Source organism: Chelonia mydas, chromosome 2 (assembly GCF_015237465.2).
Source record: "Chelonia mydas isolate rCheMyd1 chromosome 2, rCheMyd1.pri.v2, whole genome shotgun sequence".
NCBI lineage: Eukaryota > Metazoa > Chordata > Testudines > Cheloniidae > Chelonia > Chelonia mydas.
Window position 1 is genome coordinate 260,066,232 of NC_057850.1, and position 13,592 is coordinate 260,079,823.

The following is a 13,592-nucleotide window of genomic DNA, read 5'->3' on the forward strand; positions in this document are numbered from 1 at the left end:
CAAACTGAGGGCTTCTCTCTCCATGGGCTGGCACCGCCACCAGCCCTCAATTCTCCCAACTGTGTGACTCCATTTCAGGGACACCGACCGGCCCGTACATGAACAAACATCGTGGGCTCCTCCTATAATATCTGCTCTGGTGAGATCTGCTCCAGGGCCCCTTCCCTGCTGGCATCCATGCCCTGACTGACACCACCTGCGATCTAGCACGTCCACCACTGCACCCCAGCTGGGCAGGGCATGGAACGGCGGTGGTCGCATTTCTTCAGGTACTGGACGTGGGCCCCCTCCCCCTGCCAGAGACTCCCCCATGGCTGAACCCCTCCTCAAATCTAAAAAGCCTCTGAACACACTAGCTTTGTTTGCAGTTTCATTCTCTGCTGCCCCTGACTAGGATCCTTCCCTGAACCCCCTTTTTTAAAAAAATGGTCCCACGTCATTGGGCTCTTGACCTGCTGTTTGCTGCTGTTTTTAGCTGCGTTGTGTTTAGTCATCCAGCAATAAAAGGCTTGAAAGAGAACTAAGAAAAAGTTGTCCCCAGGAAATTAATATTGTGTTACGTGGTTGTAAAGTGTGTTTCATTTCTCCCTCTAGTGGCTAGACTATATTGAGGATAACAGCTTACTACTGCTACCAACTATTGAAGCTCTTGCTCCTTTAGTTCACCACAGTGAGGATTACTGTAATTCTTGTTTGTATTTAGGGTAGTGCCTAGAGGCTCCGACCGAGATCATTGCGGTAGGTGCTGTACAAACACACAGTGAAAGCCAGGCCCTGCCCTGCCCTGAAGATCTCACAATCTAATCAGACAAGACAGTCAAAGGGTGGGAGCAGAAACAGAGATGAAGAGACTTGCCCAAGGTCAATCATGCAGCAGGTTAGTGATACAGTAGAACAGAACCCGGGTCCTTTGAATAGCAGCCAGGGCCCCACGCACTAGACTACATTACCTCCCCTGACTGAGCCCCATGGCACCGTGGGGTTTGGCTTTTGCGACTGAAAGAAAGAGCAAGAATCTCGGCATATTTTCTCCCTTTTTTACGACCCCTTTTCAGGAGCTGTGGAGGGTCTCTCGCCAAGCCCCGGGCACAGCACAAATCCATACAAAGATTCGCGCTCCTGCCCGAACTGAACAAAGCCGCGCTGGCTGGTTTGGGGGCTCGTGGAAAAGCAAGAACTTTGGGAATGCACTTGGAGTTCTTTGCGACAGGCAAAGCACTCCCCGAATGGCAGCCGTGGGGAAGGCTGCCCCGTGAGAGGCGTTTTCGCTGTGGGAAGGCAGGCGGTCTGCCCGGTGAGAAGTCAGGCTAGCCATCCATCAGCCTAACGGACAGCATTTCCCTGCACAAACCTGAGACTGCTGACTGCAGGCTGGTGAAAACAGCAACATCTCCGCGCCAGACAAGCTCCCGGGATATCTGGGTCCCAAGCACGCAGTGACCCTGGGTCATGTCACACAGCACTTTCCGGCAGGCCCACGGCTCGGTGAGGGCAGCCCAAGGAGGAGCTAACTCTGGGCTGTGCCAGGCAGCACCACACACGTCCCCAGGGTGCTCTCCAGTGAGAGGCCACCCCTGGCATGTGCCAAGTAACTCTGATCGGTGTCACCCGCTGGGCATTTTCTGAACCCCAGGCGGGGGCGGGGGGGAGACCAAATCTACACGGGGTTGTTCTTTGGAAAACCCCCTTTCAGGGATCCCGGTGCCACCCAGCACAGTTCCCAGCACTGGGACGCGCAACCCCCTCTTTTTAACCCCCCCGCCCCCCTACCCCGGGAAGTGTCCGGGTCTCCTCGCCCTTCAAACCTCCCTGCTCCCCGCTCGGGACCCGGGCGACCAGCCTGGGCGGGAACAAGGCAGCTAACCGGACCCCGTTTATCACTCCAGGGACCCGCGCCCCAAGTTCTGACCCACACGCCCCAGCGCCAGCCGGGGGCCTCTTCTGGAGACGGGGGCTGCCCCCAAAGCAGGCGGGTGCCTGATTCCTGCCCGCCAAACGCAGCCCAGCCCCGGCCAGCCCAGCTCCCCCCGGCCAAGGGGCCGAGCAGCGCCGCTCCCACCCGCGCCCCCTCCTCACCTGGGCAGCGGCGACCCCGCCGGACATCTCGCCGCCCGCCTCCCCCGGAGCCCGGGCGGCCGGGGCTGCCGCTGCCCGGCTGGGCTGGGGCGGGGAGGCTCGGTCCCTGCCGGAGCGGCTCTTCCCCCGGGCGCTGGGGGCAGCCAGGGCAGGACGGAGCCAGGGGCGTGGGGCGCCCACGCAGGAAGGGGGAAGCTCCGTGGGCAGAGCAGGTCCCTTGTCGTCGCCTCGCTCCGTGCGCGGCAGCAAAGCATCACTGGGAACGGTCCTGCCCCCTTCCCGGCCAGCCTTTCCGGGGGGGACTACACCTCCCAGCAGCCTCCCCGCGCCCCTTGGGGGGCTCCGGCTCCGCCCGCAGCCGGCCGGGGGAGTCCCCTGCGAGCCCCGCGTCCCCGCCCGCAGCGCCGGGCCAGGCACAGCGCGACCGGCTGCAGCCTTGGAGCTGGCGGGGGACTGGTCCTGCGCTGAGCAGGGGGTGGGCTGGATACCCCCCGGGGTCCTTCCAGCCCTGATCTTCTCTGAGTCTGTGGGTCTAGGAGAGGAAACCAATCCGCTCACTGCCCCTGGGCTCAGATGCCCTGGGGGTGCCCGGCTCCGGCTCCCCCCGGCTCGGGCCGCAGGGCTCCGGGTCTCTTCCGCAGCAGTCGGTGGCGTCACTGACCCTGAGGCCGGAGTGGTACAGGCCACTTGCTGTCACTCTCTCGGGCTGTTTTTTAAAAGCAAGAGGGTGTGTGGCTCTAAAGGATCTGCTCCGGGGATGATCTGGGGATGTGCCAGGCCTGTGTGATGCAGGAGGTCGGACTAGATGATCAGGTGGGTCCCTTCTGGCCTTGGGATCTGTACATTTTCTGCCCGGTAGCCTGGGAGCTGTCTCGCACACCTCCAGCCTGGCGGGGACATGCCATCTCTCATGCAGACCTATTGATTCCTTTCCTCCCCCAGGCACTGATGCCAGTGGCTCTGCTGGGCCTGTCAATAAACATTATAAGGAATCAAGCAGCCACGGCCGGTCCAGAGACACCCACTCGCTACAGCAGCTGAGGGGTGTCCGTGTACACATCCTCCCCAGGGGACAGCCCACTGCTCGTGGACACCTCTGTAAACACCACTGGGTGAGCCGGAAGGAAGGAGGCAGGGCGTGAAAAACGCTTTTAGCCCATAAAATCCCACCTAAAACGTAAAAAGGGTGGTTAAAATATTATGCATGACCACGTACACCAAGAAAGGGATAATCACATCCCAAGCAGTCATTACACATGAGTCACCAAGGCATCAGCATCACCAAGGTCACCCAAACTGCTGTGAACACACCAGACCATAGACTCATAGATCAACCGTACGGTGTAGAGAGGAAGGAGGAAAAGGGAAACAAGTGGGGTTGGGGGCTGGAAAGAGGAGACTGCAACTCATCAAGTCTGCAGTGGGTGGAAATGTTTCCAAGGGAACAGATTTCTGTCGGAAAACGCAGCTTTGACAAAAATTGAAGCATTCCAGGGGAGCGTAGCAATTTGAGAAATTATCAACATGATTCCAGTCATTTCGAGAATGTAAAAATATTTGGTTTGGGCTTTACAGTGTTTACTTACATTGTCACTTTTAATGGAAAAGTCAAAAAGTTTCAGGGTTATGACAACGTGGCCTGGCATGATATTAACATGGTAGAAGAACATAAAACAAATATATAACAGTCCAAATAAAGCCAAAACATTTCGGTGGCCCCCAAATGAAATGAAATTTCTTCCCTCCAACCTCAGGAAGCTACTCCCAGGACTGGGAGTGAGGAGGGGGAATTGTGGGAACTCTGCACTTCCTTGCCAGCCTCTTGCAGGGCAGGGTCCTGTGTCCAGGCTGGGGGTGGGTCTCAGCCCCCGGGGGCAGGAGTGGAAGCTGACATAATCCCACTTGGGTTTTCCAGACCCTGGGGGCAGCTCCAATTTGTGCAGAGCCATTTGCTGCTGGTTCAGGGAGCAGGGAATGGGGCTGCAGGGACTGGCCCTTGGAATCTAGGAATCGTCTGCTGAGCCCACTCCTGCAGCCACAGACGCTCGTGCTGCTGAGATGGCAGCTGTGCGTGTCCCTCCGAAATAAGTTAGGGCCAGCAGGGAGATTTTATTTGTACCTGTGACAGATGCGCAGAGGAGGGAGACCCTGGGCATGTGCAGCAAGTGGGTTTGTTTACACCAGCGGAAACTGATTTAAGCAGCAAGTGCACTGAGAGACCTGAGCAAACTGGGACACGGCTGTTTTAAAGTCACTCCCTGTCCAGCAGCCCGAGAGGAGAAGGCCCCCAACTGCCAAGGAGGCTGTTGTGTGATCCTAGAGCCAGAAAACACCTGAACTGGTTGAAGTAACCTGGCTCCGAAGCTGTGCAGCTCAGCTGATGGGAGATGTACATTTTAGCCTGATGTGGTTCAGACTCTCGGTTATGGAATTCTGGAAGGAGGCAGATAGTTAAAGGTCTGTTGCCGTCAGGAATTTGGCCTCATAAGAATAAAGATCCTGCCCTCGGCAGCACTGGGCCAACTGTAGCATTGTGAGTCCTTGTGCTGTTTCTCTCTGTACCTGACTTTGCCAGATGACAACATGGTTCCACTGTGACAATCAGGGTCCAGATACCCCAGGGAGAACAGGGGGGACTCAGCCCCAAAGAGTACGCCCTTGAATCAACTGGTGATATGCAATATTTTTGTACATAAAAGTGTATGAAGTAAGGTATCATAAAAAAACACGTGCCACGTTGGTCATGAATATCATCGCGTGATGTAGGTACGGATGGTGTGTGGAATTCTGTATGTGTGCGCTGGAAATATGTGCCTAAAGCATGTTTGGGAGCAGGCTTGATAAACAAGTTTGGCTTAGACAAAGGAATGTGGGTCCATCTGTCTCAGTCAAGCTTCGTAAGCCAAATGACAAGGAAAGTACATTTACATGTAAGATAAACAAAGCAATTACGCTAACAAGCGACAGCTCAGTGAGCGAACCCCTCAGCCTGCCCTGGACAGAGACTGCACCCCAGCAAGTCTCCATGGCTATGATGGCAAAAACAATGGACTTTGGTGAACCACGTGGGGAGCAAACAGACATTCTCCTTACCCGTCACTTAGGGGACATAGGAACAGCATCCGAGTCAGAGCCTGTGAACAGTGGGTCCTCTTGGTCTGAAGGGCAGGAGCTGCTGCGAACTTGCTGCAAGTGAGAAACTGTTTTAGGTGAAGATATAATTTGTTAGAATTGAGTTTTAGTCACGGGAAAATGTGTTTTGCTTTGTTTTTTTGTTACCAGCCCTGTCTCTTTTCCTGTCCCTTACCTCTCTTTTCTTTGTTAGAAAGCTTTCTTGGTTTTACTATACAGCAGCCGTCACAGTGCTGCGTACTGAAGCGAAGTCTGCGGCTCACCTAGCTGGCTGCTGTGCGCTCTGTCTCGCTGGAGGGAGCAAACTTAATAATTTCTGTGAGTGCCGCAGTGGGAGGGGACGGACGCTGCAGAGAGATGCCTCTGGGGAGCTCAGGAACTGGGGCGCACATAGGAGGTGAGTTATATGAGCCCGTGGTTCCCGTGCTCCACCAATATTCAGAAACGTGGGCCCGGCTCCAACAATGTTTGCGCTTATATTTTCAGAGCCGTCCCATCCATAGGGCTGGGGTGGGATCTTGGGGGAAGGGGTGGAATGGGGGTGGGGCAGGGGTGGGAAGAGGCAGGGTGGGGGCGGAGCAGGGGTGGGAAGAGGGGGACCAGGGCGGGCTGGAGCCGGGTCACACGCTGCTGCCAGTGCCAGGCCCCCCACTAACCCCCCAGGCTTCCCAGAACCCCGTGTTCCCCTGAAGCACGGGGCCCCCCAAAGTATAAGGCCCAGGGTGGTTGCCCCAGTCCATCCTATGGATGGGATGGCTCTGCTTGGATCCGTTCTAGACACCACCAAAAATTATACAAACCTGGCGCCCATGGGTGCACTGACTGTTACCTGTGAGCCTTGCAGAGTCTGGAGGAGTTTGCTGGTGACGCTGACATACACGGTCTAATCTCCAGCAAAGCTCACTCCTGCTGAGGCAGAGGGGTGACGTGGTGGCTTGCAGCTCTGGGTGTCATGAGCACCACATCCGCTCACTGTTTCCGTCCTTGCATGCAGGCGTGGGAACGGGACATGGAATCATGGCGTCTGGCGCCTTTACAGCCCCCCCCCGAAACAAACACCTGAAAGAGAAATTCCTCATCACACTGCAGAGAGCTTTCTCCACCCCCTGGGTCCGAGGCCACAAATGCTTCACTCCTGCTGGGAGAACAAAGGCTGGCATGGAAAGCCACGTCCACCCCTTGGGGTCTTCCCCAGTGTCTATCTTTACACGGGGCAGGGCTGGAACCCAGAGCCCCATGCGATGGTCACATGACAGCCCTGGCGCTCATGGGGCAGGAACAGGCAGGGTGTACCCCACACAGAGTATCAAACCTGAGACGTGAGAGACTTGGGATATGGTTACCCTGCAATCAGGGAGTGTGATTGCAGCAGGTGTAGACAGACCCCGGCTAGCTTTGAGCTAGGTAGCTCTGTAACAGCAGCGAAGGGATGCCACTTAAGTATGTATCGGGGTCCTGGTGGGTGGAGGTAGCTTATGCAGCCACCTTATGCACGCCCCAACTTCGCTTCTACTGTTATGCTGATCTACCTAGATCAAAGCTAGCTCGATATGTCTACAAATGCTGCAATCACACCTCCTGATTGCAGTGCAGACATGCCCTGGCATAAGGCTCTGATTCTCCAGGCAAGGGAAATGCGGTAGATCGGACTTAAGTAAAGTATTTGACAATGTAGCACATGGAAAATTATTCGTGAAGTTGGAGACTGGTAGAATCATAGAACCATAGAATATCAGGGTTGGAAGGGACCTCAGGAGGTCATCTAGTCCAACCCCCTGCTCAAAGCAGGACCAATCCCCAATTAAATCATCCCAGCCAGGGCTTTGTCAAGCCTGACCTTAAAAACTTCTAAGGAAGGAGATTCTACCACCTCCCTAGGTAACACATTCCAGTGTTTCACCACCTTCTTGGTGAAAAAGTTTTTCCTAATATCCAACCTAAACCTCCCCCACTGCAACTTGAGACCATTACTCCTTGTCCTGTCCTCTTCTACCACTGAGAATAGTCTAGAACCATCCTCTCTGGAACCACCTCTCAGGTAGTTAAAAGCAGCTATCAAATCCCCCCTCATTCTTCTCTTCTGCAGACTAAACAATCCCAGTTCCCTCAGCCTCTCCTCATAAGTCATGTGTTCCAGACCCCTAATCATTTTTGTTGCCCTTCGCTGGACTCTCTCCAATTTATCCACATCCTTCTTGTAGTGTGGGGCCCAAAAGTGGACACAGTACTCCAGATGAGGCCTCACCAATGTCGAATAGAGGGGAACGATCACGTCCCTCGATCTGCTCGCTATGCCCCTACTTATACATCCCAAAATGCCATTGGCCTTCTTGGCAACAAGGGCACACTGCTGACTCATATCCAGCTTCTCGTCCACTGTCACCCCTAGGTCCTTTTCTGCAGAACTGCTGCCTAGCTTTGCTAAAGTCAAGAAACAATACATCCACTGCTTTCCCTTCATCCACAGAACCAGTAATCTCATCATAGAAGGCGATTAGATTAGTCAGGCATGACCTTCCCTTGGTGAATCCATGCTGACTGTTCCTGATCACTTTCGTCTCATGTAAGTGCTTCAGGACTGATTCTTTGAGGACCTGCTCCATGATTTTTCTGGGGACTGAGGTGAGGTTGACTGGCCTGTAGTTCCCAGGATCCTCCTTCTTCCCTTTTTTAAAGATGGGCACTACATTAGCCTTTTTCCAGTCATCTGGGACTTCCCCCGTTCGCCACGAGTTTTCAAAGATAATGGCCAATGGCTCTGCAATCACAGCCGCCAATTCCTTTAGCACTCTCGGATGCAACTCGTCCGGCCCCATGGACTTGTGCACGTCCAGCTTTTCTAAATAGTCCCGAACCACTTCTTTCTCCATTGAGGGCTGGCTGGTACAAGGATTGTAAGGCGGGAAAGGAACTGTTCAGAGAGGAGACCATGGGTTGTGTTGAACGGGGAGCTATTGGGCTGAAGGGAGGTTACTGGCGGAGTTCCTCAAAGATGGGGCTTGGGCCCTGTGACGCGGTGCCCCTGGCCTGTGCAGCTCCCTTCAGGAGCCCCTGGGGCCCTACTACACCCCGCCCCAGGAAGCAGCGAAGTGACTGGACAGGAGCAGCAAAGGTGGGTCCCCCAGGCCTGCCTGAGCAGCCAAGAGGCTCAGATCAAAGGCGCCGCAGGCCCTGGCAGGTCTGGCTGGGAGCAGAGGAATGAACATGGGTGGAGCCGGACAATCAGACCGAAGGTATGGCTGGCTGAATGTACATAGCCGGGATTGCAGAGGGAGAAGGACCTGAGGACGCTGGCCCTGAGGTAGGGCTGGAGATAAAAGAGCCCCATAGGAAGAGGCCCAAAGAGACAGCAGCAGAGGATTGAAGTTGAGCAGTAGGGCTGCTGTGTGCTGGGGGGAACCTGGAGTAGTGGGCGAGCCTGGGTTCCCTACTGGTCACGGGTAAAGTGGTGTAAACCGCAAGAAGAGGACAAGGCTTAGTTGGGAGGCTCCAAACCCAGCTATGCCCCTTGTACTCTCTGCAGTCACAGGAGAGATGCCCACCCATTCATCACAGAGAGTCCCTGCTCAGTGCTTTGGAGGGAAAGGGTCTTACACTAGTGATCCTTAGTTATCTAGTTATCGCAGGTCTTAAAACTAGCACCGTGCTCCCAGCCTGGTTTTCCTCAGCTCCCACAGTTCCAATAGTACGCAAATCGCTTTTGTGCCTCCAGAGCGGCTGCGTGTTTTGGCTATTTAACTAAGACATTCTACTTCCCAAGTGTGCCTCGGGTGTTTGAGTTAAATATGGGTTAATGAAAATAAACATTGACGCGTTTCAAATAACCACTCCCCCACACTGATGTCATAACCCTACCACTCCTCCAGTTACCCACAGGGTCCCGCAAGAAAAAACGGGTCACTTTCATGCCTTCTCTAGCAGAAAGAAATAGGAAAAGGCCCAAACCCACAGTGCCTGCCTTTGCAGCAGCTGAGACTAGCTGGAGCCCAGCCATGCACTGGCTGTGCCTGCAGTTCCCCACCCCGCCCCTGATGTGCCTAGATTACACACCATTATGCCTGCTGTTTGCCGCCCAGGGAATCCCCTATGCCAGGATCCCTCCCCCACCCCCGTGGCTGGATCCACCCACTTTATCACCCTTTTACGCTGCCAGAGCAGCATAAATGGGCAGTAGGACCAGAGAGGCTTGGGGCTCGTGTGTGACATGCCCGGCTCTAGGGACAGTTGAGACGTTAGTGTGTCTGAGGGCAGGCAGCTCCTGTTGGCCTGCGTGACCCAGCATCCTTATCCACAGCTTAGGTGCGTCAGAGTGAAACTCAGCCTGGAAGGGGTGTTAGCAGCAGTGGGGAGAGGGAGATGTGGGGAGGAGGGAGGCTGGTTGGTTCATGGGAGAGACAGAGCAGGGCTGGGTGCAGGTGAATATGGAGAGCAGGGAGGGAGAGAGGTGGGGCGGGGGGCCTGGGGGAGTGCAGGGAATGAGGGCGGGGAGAGATGGGGAGGAGAATGGATTGTGGGGAGCAGGAGGGGGATTAAAGAGCGCCTAGGAAGAGGGGTCAAATCAGGAGAAGAAAAAGGTGATGGTCCCTTTCCAAGCCCACAAGGTACATCCCGCCATATGAATCAGCAGAATGAGACCCTGCTCACAGAGAGGTGTAGCTGCTGAGCTCCCCTGGCTCCTTGGGCTGAGCTCCCCGAGCTGGGCCTGGAATGTGCCCTGGGGCTATGTTAGGCTCCTTGGGCTCAGCTCCTGGAGTTTGGGAGGGAGGAGAAATGGCACCTCCCAAAGGCCACCCCCTGTGGCACCCAGACGGGTAAATTGCAGAGCTCTGTGACCCGCCCGCTCGGGCTGCTGCTGTTCACATTGTTAGCACTGGGCATCTGAGGCTCTGAGCTAACCCCTCGCTGAGATGAATGGGGCAATTCACACCCCTCGGAGTAATTGTTCCAAACTCTCTGCAGACTCAGGTTTTCTACAGAAGACCAACTGAAGGGAATGACTAAAAAATAGTAATAATAAAAACAGAGAACCAGGAGAACAAGACAGCAGCTGTCTTCGCCACTGAAACCGTGTGCTAACTCCAGCTAAAATCCTGGTGAAGACGAGGCAGTTTTGGGTTTCCATACGAGTTAGCAGGTTGAGTTAAACAGTATGGGGAAGCATAGGGTTCCCCTGGACCTGTTAACTCAGGAAAACTCCAGTTTGCTTTGCTTTCATTATAATTTATCTCCAGTTAGTTAACTTGAGTTAAGGACACACCATTTCTCGGTAGTGAAGACAGGGCCAGGGAGAAGGGCTGGTATGCTGTACTGCTGCATGCCGGCCCTGAGCCCAGGATTACCAGGAGACTAATGGTTTGTCCACACATGAAAGTATTCTGGAATAAGGAAGAGTTGCCTGGAATGGTGGTTGAAGCATGAAGGGACATATGACTCTTTAGAGCATCTGGCACGTAAATATCTTGCAACGCCGGCTAAAACAGTGCCATGCTGTTCTCACTTTCAAGTGACATTGTAAACAAGCATTTAAAGTGGAACAGCTATTCCAGAATAACTCCAGTTGTGGGCACTCTTATTCTGGAATAAGAGTGGTTTCTGATATAGCTAAACAAACAAATACCACTGTCGCCCACCTCCCCAAAAAAACAACAGAAACCCCCTCCTCCATGATGCTCTACTGAACTCATTTCTCCTCACTGGGGGAGATGGGGGCATGACAGAACAAACACATGACAGATGTTAGTCACGTCTCTTAATGCGCTACTGGAAGATGCTGAGATGTGAGGCTGATGAGTGCAGTATGAAAACCTGTATACGTTAGAATTCCTGAAAGGCTATTCCTGAGTAACTCCTTGTGTTGCCACCTCATCAGAAGCAGGAAGCCTGCCAGACAACCAGTGGGGCCACTGGACAGTAAAGGTACTAAAGGAGCACTCAAGGAAGACTGTTGCAGAGACGCTAAATGAATGCTTTGCATCAATCTTTCCTGCAGATAATGTGAGGGAGAGTCCCAAACCTGAGCCATTCTTGTTAGGTGACAGATCTGAGGAACCATCCCAGATTGAGATGTCATTACAAGAGGTTTAGAACAAATTGATAAACTAAAAAAGAACTAGGACTGAATGGACTTGCAGGCTCTAAAATTTTACATTGTTTTATTTTTGAATGCAGTTTTTTTGGTACATAATTCTACATTTGTAAGTTCAACTTTCATGATAAAGAGATTGCGCGACAGCACTTGTATGAGGTGAATTGAAAAATACTATTTCTTTTGTGTTTTTACAGTGAAAATACTTGTAATCAAAAATAAATATAAAGTGAGCACTGTCCACGTTGCACTCCGTGTTGTGATTGAAATCAATATATTTGAAAATGTAGAAAACATCCCAAAATATTTAAATAAATGGTATTCTAATTATTGTTTAACAGTGCAATTAATCACGATTAATTGTTTTAGTCGCTTGCCAGCCCAATGCACACTGGAAAACAGACTCCCAACTATACATATAAAATGATGGGGTCTAAATGAGTTGTTACCAGTCAAGAAAGAGATCTTGGGGGCATTGTGGCTCGCTCTCTGACAATGCCGTTCAAAGTGCAGCGGCAGTCAAAACAGGGAACAGAATGTTGGGAATCATTGGGAAAGGGAGAGATAATAAGACAGAAAATATTATATTGCCTCTAGATAAATCCATGGGATACCCACACGGTGAGTACTGTGTGCAGTTCTGGTCACTTCATCTCAAAAAAGATCTATTAGAAAGGGAAAGGTCCAGAGAAGGGCAATGGAAATGATTAACATTATGGAACAGCTTCCATATGAGGGGAGATTAAAAAGACTGGGACTTTTCAGCTTGGAAAAGAGACGACTAAAAGGGGACATGACAGATATAAAATCTTGACGGGTGTGGAGAAAGTGAATAAGGGAGTGTTATTTACCACTTCTCATAACACAAGAATTAGGGGTCACTAATACAATTAATAGGCAGCAGGTTTAACACGAACAAAAGGAAGTATTTCTTCACACAATGCACAGTCAACCTGTGGAACTCCTTGCCAGAGGATGTTGTGAAGGCCAAGACTACAACAGAGTTTAAAAAAAGAACTAGATAAGTTCATGGAGGATAGGTCCATCAATGGCTATTAGCCAGGCTGGGCAGGGATGGCGTCCCTAGCCTCTGTTTGCCAGAAGCTGGGAATGGGCAACAGGGGATGGATCACTTGATGATTCCCTGTTCTGTTCATTCCCTCTGGGGCACCTGCATTGGCCACTGCCGGAAGACGGGATACTGGGCTAGAAGGACCTTTGGTCTGACTCGGTGTGGCTGTTCTTATGAGTTTATCTGTGTGCACATGCATGCAGAATCAGTGCTCTGTGTGCGTCGACGCTGTGTATGTGAGTCTGTGTCAGTGGGTGCCGTGTGTGTGTGCCTAGCTAGCTCTGTGTGTCAGTGCTGCGTGTCCTGTCAGCTGAGCTCTGTCAGTATGTGCCGTGTCAGCTCAGTGCTGTGTTTGTGTTAGTGTGAGTGCCTAGTCAGTTGTGTGTGTGAGTCTGTGTCAGCGGGTGTTGTGTCAGCTCAGCACTGTGTGTGAGAGAGCTCAGTCTATGGCAGTGCTGTGTGTGGATGGGTGCAGACTCAGAGTCAGTGCTCAGTGTGTGGCAGTGTCAGTGTGTGTGTGAGAGAGAGCTCTGTGTGTGTCAGTGTGGCTGTGAGCTGTGTGTGTGTGTGTGTCAGTGCTGTGTGTGGATGGGTGCAGTCAGTGCTCTGTACTTGTCCGTGTGGCTGTGTCGAGTGTGTGTGTGTGTGAGCTCTGTGTGTGTCAGTGCGGTGTGTCAGTATATGTGTGGGTGTGAGCTCTGTGTGTGTGAGTGTGGCTCTGTCAGTGTGTGTGGGTGTAAGCTCTGTGTGTGAGAGTGTGGCTGTGTCAGTGTATGCATGGGTGTGAGCTCTGTGTGTGTGTGTGGCTCTGTCAGTGTATGCGCGGGTGTGAGCTCTGTGTATGTGTGTGGCTCTGTCAGTGTGTGTGGGTGTGAGCTCTGTGTGTGTGTGTGGCTCTGTCAGTGTGTGTGGGTGTAAGCTCTGTGTGTGAGAGTGTGGCTGTGTCAGTGTATGCATGGGTGTGAGCTCTGTGTGTGTGTGTGGCTCTGTCAGTGTGTGTGGGTGTAAGCTCTGTGTGTGAGAGTGTGGCTGTGTCAGTGTCTGCGTGGGTGTGAGCTCTGTGTGTGTTTGTGGCTCTGTCAGTGTGTGTGGGTGTGAGCTGTGTGGGTGTGAGTGTGGCTGTGTCACTGTGTGTGTGGGTGTGAGCTGTGTGGGTGTGAGTGTGGCTGTGTCACTGTGGGTGTGAGCTGTGTGTGTGGGTGTGAGCGGTGGGTGAGTGTGGCTGTC

At 52.9% G+C, this 13,592-nt stretch overlaps 1 protein-coding gene across 5 annotated transcripts in view; it reads right to left on the reverse strand.

Annotated features, from left to right (window-relative positions):
* LOC102944020 overlaps positions 1 to 2,418 on the reverse strand; it is a 46,254-nt gene extending 43,836 nt beyond the window's left edge. For all 5 annotated transcript variants that reach the window (XM_043541786.1, XM_043541784.1, XM_043541782.1 and 2 more), the window contains exon 1: positions 2,077 to 2,418. In XM_043541786.1, coding sequence (XP_043397721.1) covers positions 2,077 to 2,103 — 27 coding nt within the window. In that variant the 5' untranslated portion in view covers positions 2,104 to 2,418. The remainder of the gene's footprint in view (positions 1 to 2,076) is intronic.
* Positions 2,419 to 13,592: the final 11,174 nt, after the last annotated feature.